This window comes from Acinonyx jubatus, chromosome E1 (genome assembly GCF_027475565.1).
Source record: "Acinonyx jubatus isolate Ajub_Pintada_27869175 chromosome E1, VMU_Ajub_asm_v1.0, whole genome shotgun sequence".
NCBI classification, from domain to species: Eukaryota; Metazoa; Chordata; class Mammalia; order Carnivora; family Felidae; genus Acinonyx; species Acinonyx jubatus.
Genome location: NC_069397.1, coordinates 56,634,733 through 56,656,083, shown reverse-complemented (window position 1 = coordinate 56,656,083; position 21,351 = coordinate 56,634,733). Strand labels below are relative to the sequence as shown.

At 61.7% G+C, this 21,351-nt stretch overlaps 1 protein-coding gene across 3 annotated transcripts in view; it reads left to right on the top strand.

Annotated features, from left to right (window-relative positions):
- The window catches only part of DNAH17 (dynein axonemal heavy chain 17), a 100,670-nt gene that overhangs the window by 52,795 nt on the left and 26,524 nt on the right, over window positions 1-21,351 (top strand). For all 3 annotated transcript variants that reach the window (XM_053211719.1, XM_053211718.1, XM_053211720.1), the window contains 20 exons: window positions 183-340; window positions 767-905; window positions 1,030-1,257; window positions 1,634-1,771; window positions 2,947-3,079; window positions 3,857-3,984; window positions 4,615-4,763; window positions 7,097-7,379; window positions 7,473-7,646; window positions 7,859-8,066; window positions 9,594-9,759; window positions 10,541-10,643; window positions 11,289-11,436; window positions 11,829-11,920; window positions 12,565-12,726; window positions 13,219-13,383; window positions 13,601-13,792; window positions 18,230-18,496; window positions 19,531-19,692; window positions 21,107-21,340. In XM_053211719.1, the coding sequence (XP_053067694.1) occupies window positions 183-340; window positions 767-905; window positions 1,030-1,257; window positions 1,634-1,771; window positions 2,947-3,079; window positions 3,857-3,984; window positions 4,615-4,763; window positions 7,097-7,379; window positions 7,473-7,646; window positions 7,859-8,066; window positions 9,594-9,759; window positions 10,541-10,643; window positions 11,289-11,436; window positions 11,829-11,920; window positions 12,565-12,726; window positions 13,219-13,383; window positions 13,601-13,792; window positions 18,230-18,496; window positions 19,531-19,692; window positions 21,107-21,340 (3,429 nt within the window). The remainder of the gene's footprint in view (window positions 1-182; window positions 341-766; window positions 906-1,029; window positions 1,258-1,633; window positions 1,772-2,946; window positions 3,080-3,856; window positions 3,985-4,614; window positions 4,764-7,096; window positions 7,380-7,472; window positions 7,647-7,858; window positions 8,067-9,593; window positions 9,760-10,540; window positions 10,644-11,288; window positions 11,437-11,828; window positions 11,921-12,564; window positions 12,727-13,218; window positions 13,384-13,600; window positions 13,793-18,229; window positions 18,497-19,530; window positions 19,693-21,106; window positions 21,341-21,351) is intronic.

The window sequence follows — 21,351 nt, the reverse complement described above, 5'->3', positions numbered from 1 at the left end:
GAGCCTACTTAAGACTCTCTCTCTCGCCCTCTGCCCCTCCCCCCTCAAAAAGAGAGAGAGAGAGAGACCGACCAGGAGCGTCCTCTGCAAACTCACAGCCATGCACTTACTTTATCACAGATGGAGATCCAGCCCGAAGAAGCTGGTCATTCCCACGCGGACGTGTCTGTGTGCTTGTTTAGGTAAAATGTGTCCAAGATGCAATTCGGGCCAAGAAGAAAACTTTCAATTTCCTGGGAGAGATGATAAGCCTCATCCCCACCGTGGGCCTGTTCATCACCATGAACCCTGGCTACGCGGGACGCACCGAGTTGCCCGAGAACTTAAAAGCCTTGTTCAGGTGCGTGGGCAGAGGGGAAGCTAGCCCAGAGCAAGCTGGGAGCCAGGGGAGGCCGGGGACACGGGGCTCCCCAGTCGGGGAGGCGGGGGGTCTAGCGGGCAGGGCCCCCTCTAAAAGTAGACGGCGGTCTTCCCTCTCTGCCTTCCCGGGGGGCACGGGGCACGTGCCCTTCGGTGGAAGGCAGGGTTCAGAGAAGAGTCCGTAGAACAGGTGTAGGGCCTGGCGACAGTCCGGGCGGAGGGCAGAGGGCATAGGAGGAACCAAGGAGGTGGAGAGTGGAGGGGGGCTGCTGGGAGCCCACCCCCTCGGCCCCGAAACCCTGACGCTGCGGGCTGCCTGGCAGGTGAGGTGCGCGGCTAGCTGACCAACCATGGGGTGGGAGGAAGACGGGAGAAGCCGGAGGCCCACCCCACCGATCTCCCCCAGGCCCTGTGCCATGGTCGTCCCCGACTTTGAACTGATATGTGAGATCATGCTGGTGGCCGAGGGCTTTCTGGACGCCCGCCTGCTGGCCAGGAAGTTCATCACGCTCTACACCTTGTGCAGGGAGCTCCTGTCGAAGCAGGTGCGAGCTGACGGCATCTGGGGCCTGCAGGGCGGCTGGGGAGGGTGCCCTCCGGGCCGGTCTGGGGAAGCTGCCCGAGCCGGAAGGCACGCTCACGTCCGCCGCCCGTGCCTGCCCTCCCCAGGATCATTACGACTGGGGCCTGCGAGCCATCAAGTCCGTGCTGGTGGTGGCCGGCTCCCTGAAGAGGGGCGACCCCAGCCGGGCAGAGGACCAGGTGCTGATGAGGGCGCTGAGAGACTTCAACATCCCCAAGATCGTGACCGACGACCTGCCTGTGTTCATGGGGCTGATCGGGGACCTCTTCCCTGCCCTGGACGTGCCTCGCAAACGGGACCTGAATTTTGAAAAGGTAGGTCCTGGCGGGCCCTCGGGTCCAGCCAGGGCGGGGTGGGTGTCGCGTCGGCACCTCCATGGCAGGTGCGACGGTGGGGCACGCGGCTCCCTCTGCCAGAGAGGCCCCCTGGAGCCACGAACGGCCTTCCAGCCCCGGGGGGCCCCTCTTTCAATGCTGGGGGCCGGGTCTCCCGGGGGACAGGAGAGGGCTTCGGGCAGGTCTGTCCCCTGCAGGGGTGCTCGGGAGAATCACCGGCAGGGCGAGCGAGCGAGCGAACACAGCCACGTGGGGGGCCTCCCTCACAGTACCCCCTGCCAGGCAGGAAGTCCCCCTCCCGCCAGGACCGCCTGGTGCCTGCGCCCAGCACCCCGCCCTGTGCGCGCCTCCCCAGATCATCAAGCAGAGCGTCGTCGAGCTCAAGCTGCAGGCGGAAGACAGCTTCGTGCTCAAGGTCGTACAGCTCGAGGAGCTCCTCCAAGTGCGGCACTCGGTGTTCGTCATCGGGAACGCGGGCAGCGGCAAATCCCAGGCACGCTGCCCCCCACCCCCCCCACCGCCCCCCGCGCGCAACCCTCGCAGGGCCTCGTCACCTCCCCACACCCCTGGGGCAGCCGCAGCCCTTGTCCTGGGTCCTCCTCTCTTCCTGCTCCTTCCCCCTGGACACCAGCCACCTGGCCCTCTGTGGCCAGTGCCCCACCCCCACCCTCCTGTTCCCTCCTGCCCCCTGTGCAAGCCCCCCACGTTCCTGTCCCCTCCTCCCATGTGAGCCCCCCCACGTTCCTGTCCCCACCTGCCCCCCTGCACCAGCTCCCCACCCCCCCTCCTGTCCCCTGTCCCCTGCCACTACCTGGGCATAGTGAGAAGCAGAAGGTGGCGGCCAATATTACTCACATCGATAACATCGGAAGATTCTAAGCCAGCCAAGTGTTCAGCTGGCCGCCCACAGGATGGGTTCCCGTGCTATTAATTCAAGATCGTTTCCAAAGTAATAACACGGGGGACGCTCACAAGTTATTTTTAAAAAGGCAGAAACTGTATGAACCCAGTCTTCCAAAAGGAACATATACATATGTATGCATTTTTAATGTTTATTCATTTTTGAGAGAGAGAGGGAGAGGGGAGGGGCAGGAAGAGGGGACAGAGGATCAGAAGAAGGCTCTGTGCTGACAGCCGACGCGGGGCTCGAACTCAGAAACCGCCAGATCATGACCTGAGCCGAAGCCCGATGCGCAACCGGCTGAGCCCCCCCAGGCGCCCCCCACGTATGCATGTTTATGTCTGCACGCACACACGCACACACACGCGCGTTCACGTGAACCACCGACAAGTGTCCTTAAACACCCTTTTCTCTGGGTGGAGGGATGGCGGGGAGTTTTCTTCCATGAGCGGGGACGGCCTCCACGGTCAGGAAATCGCTGCGAGTTTTCCCGAGCTTAGCCCGGTCTCCGGGCACACGGTGCTCCGCTGTCCGCGGATGGGAGTGCCTGCGGTCCCCGTCCCCGGGTTACTTGCCTCGGCCACCGATTGGGGGACGCACGCTCACCCGTGTGTCGGCAAAGCACAACAGTCGCGGAGCAGGAATTCTGCCTGGGGTTCGCCGGAGGCCCCCGCAGCCCTCGTGGAGGGCACCTTCCTGGGTTCGGGTGCCGGAGTGGCCGGGCCCCCAAGCCCGGTGTGAACGCCCGCCCCCCCCCCCACGCCCAGGTCCTCAAGTCTCTCCACAAGACCTACCAGAACATGAAGAGGAAGCCGATCGCTGTGGACCTGGACCCCAAGGCAGTCACCTGTGACGAGCTCTTTGGGATCATCAACCCGGCCACCAGGGAGTGGAAAGACGGTAGGAGGAGCCGGGTCCGGGCAGGCGGAGTGGAGGCGGGTCACCAGCAGGCGTCCCAGGGGCACCCCGGCCCTGCTCACCCACCCCGGCCCTGCACACCCACCCCAGCCCTGCACACCCAGCCCGGCCCTGCTCACCCCGGCCTGCTCACCCACCCTGGCCCTGCACACCCACCCCAGCCCTGCACACCCAGCCCGGCCCTGCTCACCCCGGCCCTGCTCACCCACCCCGGCCCTGCACACCCACCCCAGCCCTGCACACCCAGCCCGGCCCTGCTCACCCCGGCCCTGCTCACCCACCCTGGCCCTGCACACCCACCCCAGCCCTGCACACCCAGCCCGGCCCTGCTCAGCCCGGCCCTGCTCATCCACCCTGGCCCTGCTCACCCACCCCAGCCTAGCTCACCCCAGCCCTGCTCACCCACACCAGCCATAGTCACCCCCACCAGCCCTGCTCAACCACCCCAGCCCTGCTCACCCACCCAGCCCTGCTCACACTTGCCCTGCTCACCCATCCCAGCCCTGCTCATCCCAGCCCTGCTCACCCCAGCCCTGCTCACCCACACCAGCCCTGCTCACCCACACCAGCCCTAGTCACCCCCACCAGCCCTGCTCACCCACCCCAGCCCTGCTCACACTTGCCCTGCTCACCCATCCCAGCCCTGCTCACCCCAGCCCTGCTCACCCTGGCCCTGCTCACCCATCCCAGCCCTGTTCACCCCAGCCCTGCTCACCCACACCAGCCCTGCTCACCCACCCTGGCCCTGCTCACTCACAGGCCTTTTCTCCACCATAATGCGGGACCTGGCCAACATCACTCATGATGGCCCCAAGTGGATCGTCCTGGATGGGGACATAGACCCTATGTGGATCGAATCTCTCAACACCGTCATGGATGACAACAAGGTTCAAGGGGCTCCTGGATTCTAGAGCTAACCCTCAAAGCCTGGCGATGGCCCGGAGGGGGGCAGGGGGCTCACGGGAAGCACGTCACCACCTGCTGCACACAACAGACAGAACCTTCCGTAGACTGGCCCTGGGGAGTGAGACGGAACCTTCCGTAGGCTGGCCCTGGGGAGTGAGGGTCTGTCTGGCACGGCAGCAGCATGGGTGCAGGGCACAGATATGGAAAACTTTCTTGCCTAAATGGCGCGTGACATAACGTGGCAGAACGTCTAACATCTTGGAAGACAGAAACAGAATTCAGAATGATCTAGAAACAGCGGAAGACGACGATTCTTACTTGGGTGGAACAGGGAACACAAGAACTCCGGGGCGGGGGGCGGGGGGGGGGGGCGAGACCACGCTTTCCAGAAGCAAATGTGATATCACAGTGATGCCCTACGCGGTGCTCACTTCGGGAAGCCTCCTGCCTTGTCTGGGGGTGGGACAGGTGTCAGGGACATCTAGGGAAGCTGGCTGGTGACGAGCACAGGTGCGCGGGCCCTCTTTGTTCTGAGACGCCCCCGTGTGACGAACCATCAGGACAATGGCATGTCAGCCGCTGAAAACCCACAGGCCTGACCCCCTTCCCAGGTCCTCACTCTGGCCAGCAACGAGCGAATCCCCCTGAACCGCACCATGAGGCTGGTGTTTGAGATCAGCCACCTGAGGACGGCCACCCCGGCCACCGTCTCCAGAGCCGGGATCCTGTACATCAACCCTGCAGACCTGGGGTGGAACCCGTGAGTTGGGTTTTCGCTTTTCCGTTCCAAACTGGCAGAGAAAGGCGAGGCTGGTGGCGTTTCCGAGTCGCCTGTGCGGGTGTGCGGGCATGCGCTCAACAAATTCCGCACGCAGGGCCTCCCCCGGGCCCCGGGTCACGGCAGCGGAAGGACCGGCGACAGCCGTGTAAACACGAGGTGACCAGCACACGGCCCCGTGAGCCGGGAACCCTGCGGGGAAGCGTTCCCGAGAGGAAGGCGCAGTTTGGGCTGACACCTGGTGGGAGAGGAAGTTTCCCAGGCGGACAGAAACTGCAGGGAGCTCGCCAGGCGAGAACCAGCCTTGACGGGAACGTGGCGGGGCGGCGCGGCTAGAGGGGGAGGTTCCGGGGTCCCGGTGGCGGTCGGGTGTCCGTGGACGGAGCGTCAAGCCTGAAGATGCTCTTGGCAGGAAGGAGCTGATACTGGACCGGCCTGCGGGGCCCACACGGGGGCCCTTTCTGGGGTGAAGAGGGCCGGCCACGCCAGGGGACGATGGGTGACCACTGGGGGCAGGGAGGAAGGGACAACGTGAGAAATGCTCAAAATCTTAAGAAATGGGAGATCTGGCATTGATTCGGGGGCCCGAACCCAAAATCAGAGTGTTGGAGGGTCTGGTTCCACCCAGAGGCCCCCAGGGAGCCGGTGCCCCAGGCCTTTCTCCTGGCTGCTGGTGGCTCCGGGCCACCCGTGGCCACCCTTGGCTCGTGGATGCATCACCCGATCTCTGCGTCCACATCCACATGGCCACCTTTCTGTGTCTCTCGTGGTCTCCCCTCAGTCCCCTTTTCTTGTAGGGACAGTCATGGGATTGGGGCCCGCCCTCATTTCGGGATCCTAACCTTGACTACATCTGCAAAGACCCTTTTCCAAAGAAGGCCACATTTATGCGTCCTGGTGGACATATGTTTTGGGAGCCACTACACCACACGTGAGAGTTTCCAGGGTGGGAAGGCGAGGCAACAGGAGGGAGGCGGAGGGTTCGGGGGCACCGGAGGGGGCTGGGGGGTAGGAAGGAGAGAGCCGAAAGGAAGCCTTGTGCCAGGAGTGGTTCTCGAGGCCCCCGGAGGAAGGACCAAGCCGGTGAGCGGCTGTTTGGGGATGAGGAGGGGGGAAGTGAAGAGGGCAGGGGGCCAACACGCGCCCCCCGACCCCCGGGAGGAAGGCATCCCTCCCACGGGGACAGCAGTGACTTGAGGCCGGGAGACCACAGGGCACATCCCAGAGCAGGAAGGGGAGCAAGGTTTCCCCCTGGGAGCCGGGCACCACGCTTTGCCCGCAGACACAGATCGTGGAAAAGATCGCTCTGTCATTCTGGACAATCCAGGGTGCAGTGGGGCAGACGTTTTAGCTGCCGGTCCTCCGTCCTGATGGAGGCACGGTAGGAATCGGAGCCTGTCCTCGGGGCTGCGGATGCCAGGCTAGCCGTGTCTGGTGACGTGAGCCCCCCGCTTCTGCTCCATCCTGGAAATGATGCGCTCGCTGACCCACGAGGGGGCCGGACGCTGTTTCTGCTTTAGGCAGGCCACTTAGCGCTCACGGCAGGCCAGGCTCCCTTCTGCGGGCTCTAAAAATATCAGCCCAGGCAGTCCTCACTCCCACCCAGAAGTGAAAAACCTGGGAGCCAGACACGTTGAGTAACTCGCCCAAGCTGCTGCTGGCCGAAGGGGATTCAAGCCCAGACAGCAGGCTCCAGAGTCTGTACCCTCGCCCTTGGGGTGGCCCGCTTCTCAACAACCCACGCCAGCAGCGGGTGGACACCAGACAGGCCAACACGGGTCCTCGATGGTTCCCTATTGCATTAGTTTGGACGCCTCCGTAGAACGTGACAAATTCATCTCAAACTAGCTAAAGCAAAAAAAAAAAAAAAAAAAAAAAGGTTGGCTCAATTCACCAAGTGGTGCTTCAGGCACGGCTGGATCCAGGAACTCAGATGATCTAATGAGAGGCGCCTGTTCCTCTGTCTTCCCTTCCCTTCCTATCCCCCTCCCCCTATCCACACAGACGATGTGAAATCTTTCTCCTCCCCTATGTCCAGCTCTGCCCCCATCAGTAGTGGCTTCATCTGGGGTAGCGAAGATGTCTCCCAGTCGTTCTAGGCTACAGGACCCCCTATGGCTAGAATGCCAGAGGCAGAGCGCACCCCCACGGCCCCGCCACCCCCGTCAGACCCTCTCAAGGTCTGCGTCTGGCCGCATCACCAGGCAGGAGCACCAGAGTCACTCAGAGGCGCCAGGGATGTTCACCAAGGGGAGGGAGGCCACGCGGGCCCGCCACGGTGGCCCCACCACCCGGTGCCCCCCTGTCTCCCCCAGGGTAGTGAGCAGCTGGATTGAGAGGCGCAAGGTGCAGTCGGAAAAGGCCAACCTCATGATCCTCTTTGACAAGTACCTGCCCACCTGCTTGGACAAGTTGCGTTTTGGGTTTAAGAAGATCACGCCCATACCGGAGGTCACGGTCATCCAGACCATCCTGTACCTGCTGGAGTGCCTCCTCACAGAGAAGAGCGTGCCGCCCGACTCCCCCAAGGAGCTGTACGAGCTCTACTTTGTGTTTGCCTGTTTCTGGGCCTTCGGGGGGGCCATGTTCCAGGACCAGGTGAGCGGCCGGCCCCCCCCCCCCACAGGGAGCCAGCCGTCCAGGCGGGGCCTCTGGGCGTCCCTAGCCAGGCTCCGGTTTGCTTTTCAACAGCTTGTGGACTACCGAGTCGAGTTCAGCAAATGGTGGGTCAACGAGTTCAAGACGATCAAGTTCCCCTCGCAGGGAACCATCTTTGACTACTACGTAGATCCCGACACGAAAAAGTTCCTGCCGTGGACAGAGAAAGTGCCCTCCTTCGAGCTGGACCCCGACGTCCCGCTGCAGGTGCCCGCCCCAGGGTGGTGACAGTTGGGGAGCGGGACTCAGCGCCCCGTCTCACACTTCTTGACGGGTCACCGAACACACACGATTTTCAACAGTAAACCCGGGGACTTGGCAAACCGTTGGGTCTGCAGGTTAGCCGGGAGGTGGAAATCAGAGGTGCAGGATGTCTGAGGGTCACGACTCCTCCCCCCCCACCCCACCCCCCGGCCCAGGCCTCTCTGGTGCACACCACAGAAACCACGCGTATCCGCTACTTCATGGATCTGCTCATGGAGAAGTCGTGGCCAGTGATGCTGGTGGGGAACGCAGGCACGGGCAAGTCGGTGCTGATGGGGGACAAGCTGGAGAGCCTCAACACCGACGACTACCTCGTGCAGGCCGTGCCCTTCAACTTCTACACGACCTCGGCCATGTTGCAGGGTGGGGCCGGGGCCAGAGCGGGGGTGCGGGGCTGCGGGGTGGGGCCGGGGCCAGGAGGAGGGGTGCAGGGGTATAGGGTGAGGCTGGGGGCAGGAACAGGGGTGCAAGGTGAGGCTGAGGCCAGTCTGGGGTGCAGAGTGAAGCTAAGGCTAGGAGCCAGGGGTACAGGATGGGGCTGGGGCCAGAGCAGGGGTGCGGGGGTACGGGGTGGGGCCGGAGCCAGGAGCAGGGGTGCAGGGGTGTGGGGTGGGGCCGGGGGGCAGGCTAGGGTGCAGGGTGGGGCCGGAGCCAGGAGCAGGGGTGCGTGGGTGTGGGGTGGGGCCAGGGCCAGGAGCAGGGGTGCAGGGGTATAGGGTGAGGCTGGGGGCAGGAACAGGGGTGCAAGGTGAGGCTGAGGCCAGTCTGGGGTGCAGAGTGAGGCTAAGGCCAGGAGCCAGGGGTACAGGATGGGGCTGGGGCCAGGAACAGGACTACAGGTGGGACCAGGGGCAGGAACATGGGTGCAAGATGAGGCCAGGGCCAGGCTGAGGTGTAGGGTGAGGCCAGGGGTATGCCAGGGTACAGGGTGGGGCTGGGGCCAGGAGAAGGGGTGCAGGGTGAGGCCAGGAAAAGGGGCATAATAGGGGGCCAGGTTGAGGTGCAAAGTGGGACGGGGCCAGGTGCAGGGGTGAGGGGTGGGGCCAGGGGCAGGAGCTAGGGGGCGGGGTGGGGCTGGGACCAGGAGAAGAGGTGAGGCCAGGGAAAGGGGTACATGCAGTAGAGGGCCAAGTTGAGGTGCAAAGTGGGACAGCAGCAGGGGTGCAGGGGTGCAGGGTGGGGCTGGGGCCAGGAGAAGGGGTGAGGCCAGGGAAAGGAGTGCAGTAGAGGGCCAGATTGAGGTGCAGAGTGGGACGGGTCCAGATGCAGGGGTGCAGGGGTGTGGGGTGGGGCTGGGACCAGTAGAAGGGGCGAGGCTAGGGAAAGGGGTGCAGTAGAGGGCCAGGTTGAGGTGCAGAGTGGGACTGGGGGCAGGAGCAGGGCACAGGGGGGCTCAATGACCACGATGGGTCCTCACAGCCCCGTCTGGACACCCCCAGTCACGCTCATCCCAGTGGCTGGCCCCTTACCGCCACGGTCCCCTTTATCCAATTTCACTGAAGACCAGGGACTGGCCAGGTTCCCCTTCGCCGGCCACGCCCCCTCCACTGGCCTCCGTCCTCAGAGGAGGGGGGATGGGAGTAGTCGCCAGGACCCCTCGTCCCAGAGTTCCTGGGCAGATCCCACCGGGAGCTCCCGCCACAGCCAGTCTGGGGTGGCCCCAAGGTTGTCCAGGCGCAAGGCTCCTGCCGCCTGCGCCTTGGACCCTTGATGCCCAAGGCTCCCGGCTTTGCTCCTGGGGGTGACGGAGTCGAAGCCCACCCATCCTCAGGGCCCCCTCCAGGGCCACTGCCCAGGCCACGCCACCTGGTGCTGGGGACCACGGGCCCCGTAGGACCTCCCTCCAGGATGTACCAGGCATGGTGGCAGCCGGCTGGCTCCCTTCTCCAGGGGTTCTAGAGAAGCCGCTAGAGAAGAAGTCCGGGAGGAACTACGGTCCGCCAGGCACCAAGAAGCTGATCTACTTCATCGACGACATGAACATGCCTGAGGTGGACAAGTACGGGACCGTGGCGCCCCACACGCTCATCCGACAGCACATGGACCACGGGCACTGGTAAGCGGGCGGTGGGGCGGGGGCTGCGGGGAGGGTCCGGGACCGGGATGCAGACCGGGCCAGAGGAGTGCGCCTCCTGCGAGGCTCGGGACAGCCCGGCCTCCCTCCGCCCCTCGCTCACGCGGGCCCCCGTTCACAAGACACCCACGGTAACGGCACAAGCACCATCCGGCATTAGCAGGACGGGGACAAGGACTCGCAGAGGCTGATGGCAAATCGGTATCCGGAGCCTGCCAGGAATTCCTGGAAGCCAAGAACAAGCAATGACTCCCAGCGGAGAAAAACGCATGGGGGGGTGGGGGCGGTGTGGGGAACCCCAACAGGTAAGAGGCACGTGAAAAATGTAACCTTTCGGCTCATCCGAGTCCCTGCAAGTTTTGTCAGGGAAACGGCCAGCCTATCTGAGAATCGTCGTCGTCATTATCATTCATGATTAGAACGACCTGGGCCGGGCACCCCTGCCCTGTGTCGGGTCTCCGTGCGTTAGCGCATTTAGTCCCCGTGCTGGCGCAGGGCACGGGGCGCTGGGCCGCCTTGCCCGGGGGGGGGGGGGGGGGCCCGATGCTGCTGGACGGCAGAGCTGGGGCGGAAGCTTCCGCCTGCACTCTGAGCCCACCCCGCTGCCTCTCGTTTCCAGATTTTCCTTGAGGACAGGAAGTGAAATCGGCCCGTTCACATATAAGCAACACTCGTGGCGGGTTTTGGTCACCACGTGCGAGAGATGATGGCGGGCGGGGTGGGGGCCGGTGGCACGACTTTGGGGGGGGTCTCCCTCGCGCAGGTACGACAGACAGAAGCTGACGCTGAAGGACATCCACAACTGTCAGTACGTGGCTTGCATGAACCCCACCTCCGGATCCTTCACCATCGACCCCAGGCTCCAGGTGGGTGGAAGCCACACTCAGCTCGTCCCGCCGCCGTGGGGTTGAGGTCTCAGAACAAGCACATCCCCTACGGTATTCGGGACACGCTTACTCATCAGGACAATTGTTTGTTATTTACCTAAAACTCAGATTTATCTATTATTTTTTTTTGTTTTTTTTTTTTGTTTTTTAATGTTTGTTTATTTCTGAGACAGAGAGAGACAGAGCGTGAACGGGGGAGGGTCAGAGAGAGAGGGAGACACAGAATCCCAAGCGGGCTCCAGGCTCTGAGCCGTCAGCACAGAGCCCGACGCGGGGCTCGAACTCACGGACCCCGAGATCGTGACCTGAGCCGAAGTCGGACGCTGAACCGACTGAGCCCCCCAGGCGCCCCTCTGAAACTCAGATTTAGCAGGATCTCCCGTACTAACGTCTGCAACCCCATCCAGGCAGGACCTCGCTTCTGAAGGATCTAAGCGGATCCTTATGATTTCATGGGATCTCACCACATAGGAGGCCCAAGGAGGGAGACCGTCCGTTCCGACCATGCCCGCGAGACACTAGGTGACGGGGGCAGAGCCTGCGCCCCCAGGCAGGCAGGCAGCCCGGGCCACCAGCTGGTCCCCCCGGGGCCGCCTGACGGGGATCTGTGGTTGTTCCCGGCAGCGCCACTTTTGTGTGTTTGCCGTGAGCTTTCCGGGCCAGGAGGCCCTCACCACCATCTACAACACGATCCTGGCCCAGCACCTGGCCTTCCGCTCGGTCCCCATGGTGGTTCAGAAGATGAGCGCCCAGCTGGTGACCTCGGCCCTGGGTAAGCTGACGGCTCATCCCCTCCCCTCCTGTCAGGAAAACCTCCTGCTTCATGGGGCTGATGGCTTCTTCGTAGTCTCCCCTGGCAGATATGTTATTTATACTTTTAAAATCAATATTTTTAAACGATGCTATGTTGCAGCAGGAGATGTGATGAAATCCAGTGGCTTGAGGGGAGGGCGGGGGGGGGGGGCAGGGGTAGGAAATTCAGTGTACAAGGAGTGATTTACACGTCAGTAGGGCAGCAAGCCTCCCTCTTCGGCCGTGCAGAACTTCTTACTCAAACTGTCACCACCTCGTACTCCATTTGCCTTCGAAACTGTACCTTAAGCTCTGCCCTTCCCGAGGCCGTTAAGAGCACCTAAGAATCGATGTATCTTTTTCCGGTAACAGCCCTGCATCAGAAAGTCACTGCAATGTTTCTTCCCACGGCCATTAAATTTCATTACGTCTTCAACCTGAGGGACCTCTCCAGTATTTTCCAGGTACTGCTCTTTCAGCCCTCTTCTGGCCAAGTCCCTGATCCGTGGGTGCTCTCCTCCTGTGCTGCTCTCAGGAGAGAAAGCAAAGCGACCTATGGACTGATGACAGCAATGATGATGGGGCTGCGTGTGTCATTACCCTGTTGTTTTGTTTGCCTGGTTCCATCTCCCCCTAGAAGTGTGGACCCCATGCAAGCAGGGCCTATCTGGGCCGTGATCCCGGAGCCCCAAAGAGGGTCTGGAACGTGGTAGACTCTCCTTAAGAACCTGTTGGACGTGCCCGGGGCACTCGGTCGGCAAACGGCTGAGCCAGGACCGGACACAGGCAGGCTTGTGGCGGATCCCCGGCCCGTAACTGCCCGCCCTGTGGCCTTCGAGAGTCTGGTTCCCCCTCGTGGCCAGACTCGTCTGTCCCTTCTCCGCCAGCCACCCGGTTAGAGAACGAAGGCATCGCCCTGTCTCGGGAGGAGGATTCCCCCACATCTCTGCCCGCGACACAGCCTCCGGGATGCACGTGGCCTCGGCCATCCGTGGCTTGGCAGATCACCGCCTGGGGAAGTGACCACTCTCTCACGTCAGCTGCGTACGGCACCTGGCTGGCCTCCGTAGTGCAGCTGACGACGCTGACCGTCCCGTGCCTGGGGCAGGGGCTCTTATTCTCCACAGCGGAGATCCTGAGGGTACCGCTCGACCTAGTCCGCCTCTGGCTGCATGAAGCCGAGAGGGTGTATGGCGACAAGATGGTGGACGGGAAAGACCAGGACGTGCTGCGCAGAGTCACGATGGCTTCCACCAAGAAATTCTTTGATGTAAGTCAAGCCACCAAGTCCCTCTGATGAGCCCCGACAGGCTCTAGGAGGGCAGGGTGCCTGGGGCCCGCCGATAAGGCGAGCCCTCTCGGAAGGGCCCCGACGTGAGCGTGCGAAGGACCGCGCCGGGTCCTTAGAAATGACTCGGTCACGCGAGTGTGTGTCTGGGGGAAGGACTGACGCCTCAGTAGGTCGGGATGTGATGAGCTCCCTCCGTCCGCTTGGGGTAGAGAAAGGCCTGCCTGGCTCATGGCGCTCTGCTCGTACGTCCTAGGCTTTCTTGGAAGATTCTTTTCTTTCTCCTGACGTGATGGGAGATGGGACCGTCCTACCGGGGAGTTTTTTGCCCACTGGTCTGCAGGGCCCCAGCAGCAGCGGTTTGGGCCCATGAAGACTCGGCCCGGCGTCCCGGGGCCGCTGCGGCAAGCAGCGCGATGTGTTGAGCTGCGTGCCCACGATGGACCGTGGAAGTGCCTTACCTCTTATTCCTAGGATCTCGGCGAAGAGCTTCTCTTCGCCAAGCCAAATATCTTCTGCCACTTCTCTCACGGGATCGGCGAGCCCAAATACCTCGCGGTAACCAACGTGGCCCATCTACACAAGCTCCTGGTGGACGTCCTCGACAGTTACAACGAAGTCAACGCGGTCATGAACTTGGTGAGGGGCGTGCGCCGTGCTGACAGCACAGGCGAGGGGCCGGGACCCCGCTTTCCCCGTCCCACCTCGCTGGGAACCACAGCGGTGCCCTGGGGCGGCGTGACTCCTGGCAAAGGCCACCTGGACCCCCCTCCCCTCGCCCGAGGAGGGTCTGGGCCGTGGACGGAGCCGCATCCGCACGCCCCGGGATGCCAAGAAGCCTCTCGGCTCTCGGCAGGTGCTGTTCGAAGACGCGGTGGCTCACGTCTGCAAAATCAACCGCATCTTGGAGTCGCCCCGTGGGAACGCCCTGCTGGTGGGTGTGGGAGGCAGCGGTAAACAGAGCCTCTCGCGCCTGGCCGCCTACATCAGCGCACTGGACGTGTTCCAGATCAGCCTCAGGAAGGGCTATGGGATCCCAGACCTCAAGGTGAGACGTGGCTTTCTGACGAGCCGCCCCCGCGGAAGGGGAGGAGGCGGGGGGCAGGGAAACTCTGACCACGCGCCGGTCCGAAAAGAGGCCCCCGGGACACAGAAAGTGAATGTCCCTGCAGGGTCCTCGTCGGAGGGAGTAAGGGCCAGGACACGTGCTTCCACCAGTGCCCGCTCCCCTGTGGCCCAGGGGAGAGGCCATGCGGGTCCCCGTCCCCGCCGGGCTGAAGTCTGTAGGGTCAGCCCAGCAGCAGCGGGACCCGGTTCTTGCCCCTGGTCGCCGAGTTGTTCTGTGTCGTTCCCGGGTCCCCAGAGTAAATAATTCCGGGCGGTTACTCGGTATCTGACTACGAACTTGGATCCTGCCAGGCTGCTTTTTTGAATTAATCAAACAAACATTAGTGTCAACGGGTCTCCCATCGCCAAGACGTGCCGCGGAGGCTTTTCATTGATTTCTTTTTCCCGAAAGTTTGCTCTGGCCGGGGAACTGTGCTCATCAGACATGAGTGGCCCAGGGCAAATCGGCGTCCTGCTTCAGATTAGAACTGAAACTGATTCGACCGCATTACAGGGGGCGCATCTCTCTCTGCGTTGGTGCCGGGGGGCCGCTTCTGCAGGCCGGACCCAGCGGGGACCCTCCCCACTGCACGGGGCCCCGAGGACCCTGAGGGTCATTGGTGGGCAGCTCTAGAGGGGTGACCTGGAGCCCTGCCGGGGCACAGCGCCCTGGGATGCTCTGCGGGAGGAGGTGGGCCGCTGGCAGAGACCCTTGGAACAACAGTGGGGACGGGGTGCTAATTCTCAGCCCTGCCGGCTCTGCCAGGGGGGCTCTGCCAGGGACCACAACCTCTGGACAAGCATGTGGCTTCTGTCCTTGGCATTGTCCCCAGTGGATTCTACTCTTTCCAGCAAAGGACTAGCCGATGTATTTTTAGGTCCTTGCGTTAAGGGAAAGGTCTTCCTACGGGGGCTACACTGCCTCCTGGACTGGACCAGCTCGCAGCTTAGCTGGTCAAGTTAGTTCACTCTGATTTCCCAGGTGCACTTGATGGCATTTAGGACCCTTGCCTCTGAGCTGTATCATCTCACTGGGTTTTCTCCACTGAAAAGTTTCTAATCTATCAACCAAGTTATACTGGTTTATTTCTTTTCTGTAATGTTTACTTATTTTTGAGAGAGAAAGAGAGAGAGAGACAGAGTGTGAGCAGAGGAGGGGCAGAGAGAGAGGGAGACACAGAATCGGAAGCAGGCTCCAGGTTCTGAGCCATCAGCACAGAGCCCAATGCAGGGCTTGAACTCATGAACCGTGAGATCATGACCTGAGCCGAAGTTGGACACTTAACCGAATGAGCCACCCAGGCGCCCCAAATACTGGTTTATTTTTACAATTGCATCCCAGTGTCTGTCGCTGTGTGGATTTTGTCCCTGGCACGTCACTTTAGGGCCAGTTGTGAGTGTTGAGTCTGAACAGCGTTCTTACAGGCGATCTGAGGACCGTGCCCTCAACACCCACTGCGAGCCGGCTGGTGCTAACTGCCCGCTATCACTTATTGAGCAGCTGCTGTGTGTTCAGAAGTAAAGAAGCAGACAAAGTGGGCTGACGGGGCTTGTGTTGTGCTGTTAGTGATGTGATGTCGTTACGCGGTCCATACCATAAGCTGTGGACGCCCGCTGGAGGGTAGAGGCAGGAAAGGGGTCAGGAACCGCCCCCGAGGGACACTGTGGAGAATCCTGGACGTGGTCCCCAGGAAACGAGATGCCATCAAGTGTTTGAGCAGAGAGAACCAAGACCTGGGAAGGTCCCAGAACAAAATGGAGGGCGGTTTGAGGACCACAGAGACTGCCGCGGGGTGAGCGGTGGGGAGGTGCAGAAAAGCCTCGTGCCCCACAGGGGCTGGGACCGGGCCGTGTAGGGAGCGGGAAGGAAGAGACCTGAGGGGCAGTCTAGGGGTGCCCCCACCCGCCAGGGCTCTGCCTGCACAGGAGGGAGTAGGGGGGGCAGGGCCTCGCTGGGCTCCCCACTCTCCGGGCCCCAGCGCTGCCCTGTTTGTATTCCTGTGGGATGCTCCCCCAAAGCCTGAGTCATAGCCCGGAGAGTAGGGATGCACCTGATGGGGAACCCCGGAAGTTGAGCAAGGGCCCAGCCCATGGTCTGATGATAATAAGCAGCTTAGGGGGCCTCCCAGCCAGAGATGGGAGCGTGTGCTCCCCTCCACCTACGCCGACGCCTAGACTCCCCCTGGACGCGGGTGATCACTGACCTCCTTGTCAACGAGGGGCGAGTGGGGAAGGGACCCGCAGGCACCCGAGCTTTGGGAGGTGACTGTGACGTCCGCACCCGGAGCGGCGCCCAGCAGGGTGGTGCCCTCCGACAGGCCGCAAATGAGGCCGGGGCAGATCTGGGCTGGGGGCCCGGGGGGCAGCCGGGAGGAACCTATGTGATGCCGCTCCGCATACACGGGCATCTGAGGAATTTGGGGGAGAGGAAGGACGTGCTGGGGGGCTGGGAGGTGCTGGGAGGTGGGAGGCGGGGACCCCAGGACGGGACCAGCAGCCTAAGAGGGTGGGAGTGAGGGACGGGCAAGAGAGAACACGCAGCGCCGAGGCCACATGAGGGCAGGTGTGGCCGCCGGGGTCAGAGGGGTGAAGCTTTGAGACGGCGGGGCCAGAGCCAAGGCAGGGCAGGACAGGGACGCAGCAGAGGAGGGACAGCCTCACGGGCTCTTCTGGGGGCACCGAGAGAGCCAGCCGGCCGAGCAGCGGAGCACCTGTGGGCTGATGGGAAGGAGCCGCAGACCGAGACGTGGCGGGAGGGGGAGCAGCTGGGTCAGGAGGAGCCCCTTATCCCCATTCCTAGGCCTTCAGTCTTTCCAGAAACTTCCACCCTGACCTGGACGGCCGTACAGTTAGCTTTGCGCGCCTCAGCCAGTCGGGCCAGACTTGGAATCTGAATTTGGGGAACCTTTGCAGCTTTGCACCCAGTGGCTCCCACCTGCAGGAAGAAAGGGGCCTCCGCGGCATCCTGCCGACCCCACCCCCACCCCAGAAGCTGCCTTCCCACTCACAGACCCGCTGCCCTCCGCCACCTCCCTGGGGGTGACAGCTGGGCCGCGCACGCTCAGGCCTCTGGATTTAGACACATCTCCAACCACGGGCTCAGTGGGGTGGCAAGACGAGGAGAGCCTTCCTCCTAGCTCTGAGGCTCCTCCAGCCTGCACCCCTGCCCCTGCCCGAACCCCACCGGTGTGGCCCTCCTCTTCTAGCTCAGGACCTCCCCTCGCTTTCTTTCGTGCTAAGTTGTCAAACACGTGGAACTTGGGGCTTGCTTTCCACCGCCGTCCCCTCCAGCTAAGGACCTTGGTAACGTTTCTGTCCGGACAAAGACGCCAGGGAGGCTGGCCGCTGCCAGAGGGCAGCACTGAGCCACACGGGATGCCTCCAACCGGCCCGTTTTAAAGCCTTTGAAACGACTACACGGGCCCATCGGTCTCAAAGAAAAATTAGACATTGCACGTAGTAGGTCATCAAGCCCTGCAAACTCGCATTAGTACCTGGACGACAGACGTTTCGAACGAATATTTACATCTCTCACGTGCAAGGGGGCACATTCTTCAAGCAACGCAAGGTATTCGTACCGTTCTGACACGTGTTTGTTCTTTCTCCTTTTCAGTAGTCTCCTTCGCGGATGCTTCCAGAATGAGCACAGTCGTTTCGTGGGGCTGTTTCTTTAAATCCTAGTAGGGACGGGGCAGGCGTTTCGCTCCGTGTAGGGATTGCTCGGAGTGGTGTCCTCCTGGCACTGAGCTCCAGACCTGAGCCCGCGGTGCATTTACTGAGGACATCCTTTGGGATCTCTATTTGAGGGCTCCCCCCCCCTTTATCTTTTCTCAGTAGCAAACTGTGTGCACAACACAAAATTTACCGTTGTCACCATACAGGTCAGTGGCATTGAGCACACCCACATTGGTTTATAACCCCCCCCGCCACCGTCTCCATCTTCCCAAACTGAAACACGAAGTCCCCACCCCTGGCGCCCACCCCGCTACATTCTGTCTGTATGAACCTGACCACACCAGGGGCCTCCTGCCAGTGGAATCCTACGGTATTTGTCGTTTGCGGACGGGAGTCACGTCCCCCAGGCACATCCGGGTTGCAGCAGGTGTCAGGATGTCTTTCCTGCTGAAGCCTCAATAATCCATCATACGGAGAGGCCACCTTTGTCCGTTTGTTGGCCGACGGACACTTGGGTTGCTTCTGCCCACGTGGGCGCTGTGAGCGTGGCTACTCCCCGCCCAAGGTTTTGGGTCCCCTTCTACAGACCCCGCACGTTGCTTACAAAGTTGATCCTCGGTTGTCCCCTCCCGGGTGGTTGTGGGGGACGCCTCCAAGCAAATGTCCCCATGACCGACCCTCGGTGTGTTCTCCTTGCGTCCAGGTTGACCTGGGTGCACAGTACATAAAGTCAGCTGTGAAGAATGTCCCCTCGGTGTTCCTGATGACAGACTCCCAGGTGGCCGAAGAGCAGTTTCTGGTGCTGATCAACGACCTGCTGGCCTCGGGGGAGATACCGGGGCTGTTTACGGACGACGAGTTGGAGAACATCATCTCCTCTATGCGACCCCAAGTGAAGTCCCTCGGCATGAACGACACTCGGGAAACATGCTGGAAATTCTTCATTGACAAAGTGCGCAGGCAGCTTAAGGTGGGAGCTCGCGTCTTCGCAGCATCCCGGGGGGCCCGGCGCGGGGCTCAGGTCCTTTCCTCCGTGCGGAGTCGGGTGGGGGGTGGAGGGGCTGCTCCCCCTTCGCACGAGGAAGGCCCATCGGAGAGGACGGTGGGGCTGCGTGGTGACGTGAGCCGATGGAGGTGTCTCGTGGCCAAGAGAAGCGTTTTCTACCCCACCCCCCCGCCCCCGACACACACACGGGTGTAAATAGATGAGGAAGTAGGCCTTGACCTTCAACGTTCTTTCTTAGGGAAACTGGGCTGAACTACCCCACTGGACTGAGGGCACTTTGGGTCCTTTTCTCCCTTCTGTCAGCATCCAGAAGGGGCAGCTGCCCCCCTGACCCAGATGGTGCTGCCCTCTGGGAGGGTTCAGCCCAGTAGCTCTTCTAGAACCTGCTGGGTCACACAGTCTGACCAGTAGACATTGTTTGGGGGCTGAAGGAACCCCTGATGGATGCTCCCCGTGCCCCGCCCGGCTTTTCTCCGGTCGAACGGCCACTTCCAATGAGCCAGCCCAGGATCCCTGTGGAAGGAGAACGAGGAGGGGCCCGCAGGGCTGAGGCTTTTCCCAGTCCGGCCAAAGGGACCCCAGGGCCTGTTTGCATAGCACCTATGAACAGCTGGGGTCCCAGAGAGTCCCGGACTGTCTGGGGATTAGCCACCTTCTCGGAGGCCTGGAGGAGGCCCGCCCTGTCCTTGGGCCGTATCTGCCCGGCCTGGATGCTCACTCCCCACTCTGTCCTTCATCCGGCCTTTCTCTCCCCCACTTTGCAGCGGCCGTGACAGAGGGCCTTACCTGCACACTTCTCCATCCCTCACGAGAGGCGTGAAGTCAGTGGAGCATTTATCGGTTGTGATGCAAACCCGGAACCCCGGGTGCTCTCTGCGGACACCTGAAACGGACGACACAGAGAGCTTTCCTTCCGAAGGAGCTTTCTGCCGGACTGGCAGGCTCTGGCCTCAGCAGCACCGTGACCAATGAGCTGCCCCTCTGTGTCCCGCCTCTAGGTGATCCTGTGTTTCTCTCCCGTGGGCTCCGTCCTGCGTGTGCGGGCAAGAAAATTCCCTGCCATTGTCAACTGCACGGCCATCAACTGGTTCCACGAGTGGCCAGAAGATGCCCTGGTGTCCGTGAGTGCACGCTTCCTCGAGGAAACGGAGGGCATTCAGGTGAGTCACTGGGCACGGCCCCCTCTGCCGCCCCCTGTACTGGGGCTCACAGAGCCGGGAGGGTCTGCCGCGTGGGACAGGGGGACCCCACGGACTCTGCCTCCAGGCAAGTAAGGACTCGCCTTGGTGCAAAATTTAAGAGAAGGGAGGGAGTAACTTCAAGCAGTCAAGATCGGTGATGTCTTAATGTGGTTCGTTTAACCATCCAAATTAATGCCGAATAATTCACAACGAACGAGTATCAAAATTGATCAAAATCGCAAACGATGATGAGTTTTGGTTGTTTTTCACGTCCTGCATTGCTGTGCCCCCAGACGCTTGTTTCTGCCAGCTTGGAGTCCCCTCCCCTGAGGCCACGGCCCCACGGGGCTGGAGCAGGAGGGTTGACACTGGGGTACAAACAGACTGAGCAGATCAGGCTTTAAACGTAGTGCCTGATCAGGGCTGCCTGGGGAGCCCGTGTTTACTTGATAAGCGTGCACAGAGGCCCACACTTACTCTGGTCTCGGGCTCCGGCACAGCCCTGCCTGGGGCTGCCCCCTCCCCTGTGCCCTGGCCCTTCTCCTCTACAGGCCAGGACGGCTGAGATGGGGAGGTCAGTCTGCTTGTCTTTTGCAGGCCGTTTCTTTAATCGAAAGACGGTGCCCACGTTCACTGTTTGAGCTAACTGCTGGCCTAGAAATGGCCATTAAACCCTGACCCGGCCAGTGGGGGAAATGAGGAGCCCTAGAATAAGTCACACTTGGTTATCATGTTTTGTTTTATTTTGGACACATATTCAGTTACTAAGTACTGAACCTGAAATTAACCGTGGGCCTGGTGGGTAAAATCTGGTGGTCATTGCTAGAGCACCTACTCTGGGATGGGCCCTTCCCACACTTTGCTCGGGGCACAGATGTGGGGTTTCCAGCCCCCCCACCAAGATCGGGGAAAGGCCCCCACAGCTGGCACCACCAGCGAGGGCCGCAGGGCAGATGCTGAAGCAGCAGGTATCAGGGGGAACACGTTTCCAAATTACCTTGAATCACGGCTGGTATGGCTTGGACCATTCCTGGGACCAGGCGCCCAGACGGTGGTGGCTGTGACCCTGCCGTGGGAAGCAGGACCCAGCGTAGGACCCTTCGCACAATAAATGCCTACTGGGTGGCCCAGGTCACTCAAACATACCGTCGGGCCCTGCACTCTCCCAGGTATGGGCGGGCGTGGAGGTGATCATGGGAGTCAAGCCATGCTGTGTCCCTGGCACTGAGCCAGACCCTTGGTGGTACAATGTCACCAAGCGCCCACGATGGCCTGCACAGGCATTGCTGTCTTGACGGCCCCCACTCCTCCCGGGGCTCCTCCAGGGCCCCCACCGGAGTGGGGTCGCTCCCGCCAGGGGACAGGGAACCAACGGCCCATCTTGCCTTTGCAGGGAGATGTCAAGGCTTCCATCAGTCTCTTCATAGCCTACGTGCACACAACGGTCAACGAGATGTCCAGGCTGTACCTGGCCACCGAGAGGCGTTACAACTACACCACCCCCAAAACCTTCCTGGAGCAGATCAAACTGTACCAGAACCTGCTGGCCAGGAAGAGAATGGAGCTGGTGGCCAAGATCGAGAGGCTGGAGAACGGCCTGATGAAACTGCAGAGCACAGCGTCCCAGGTAGGGAAGAA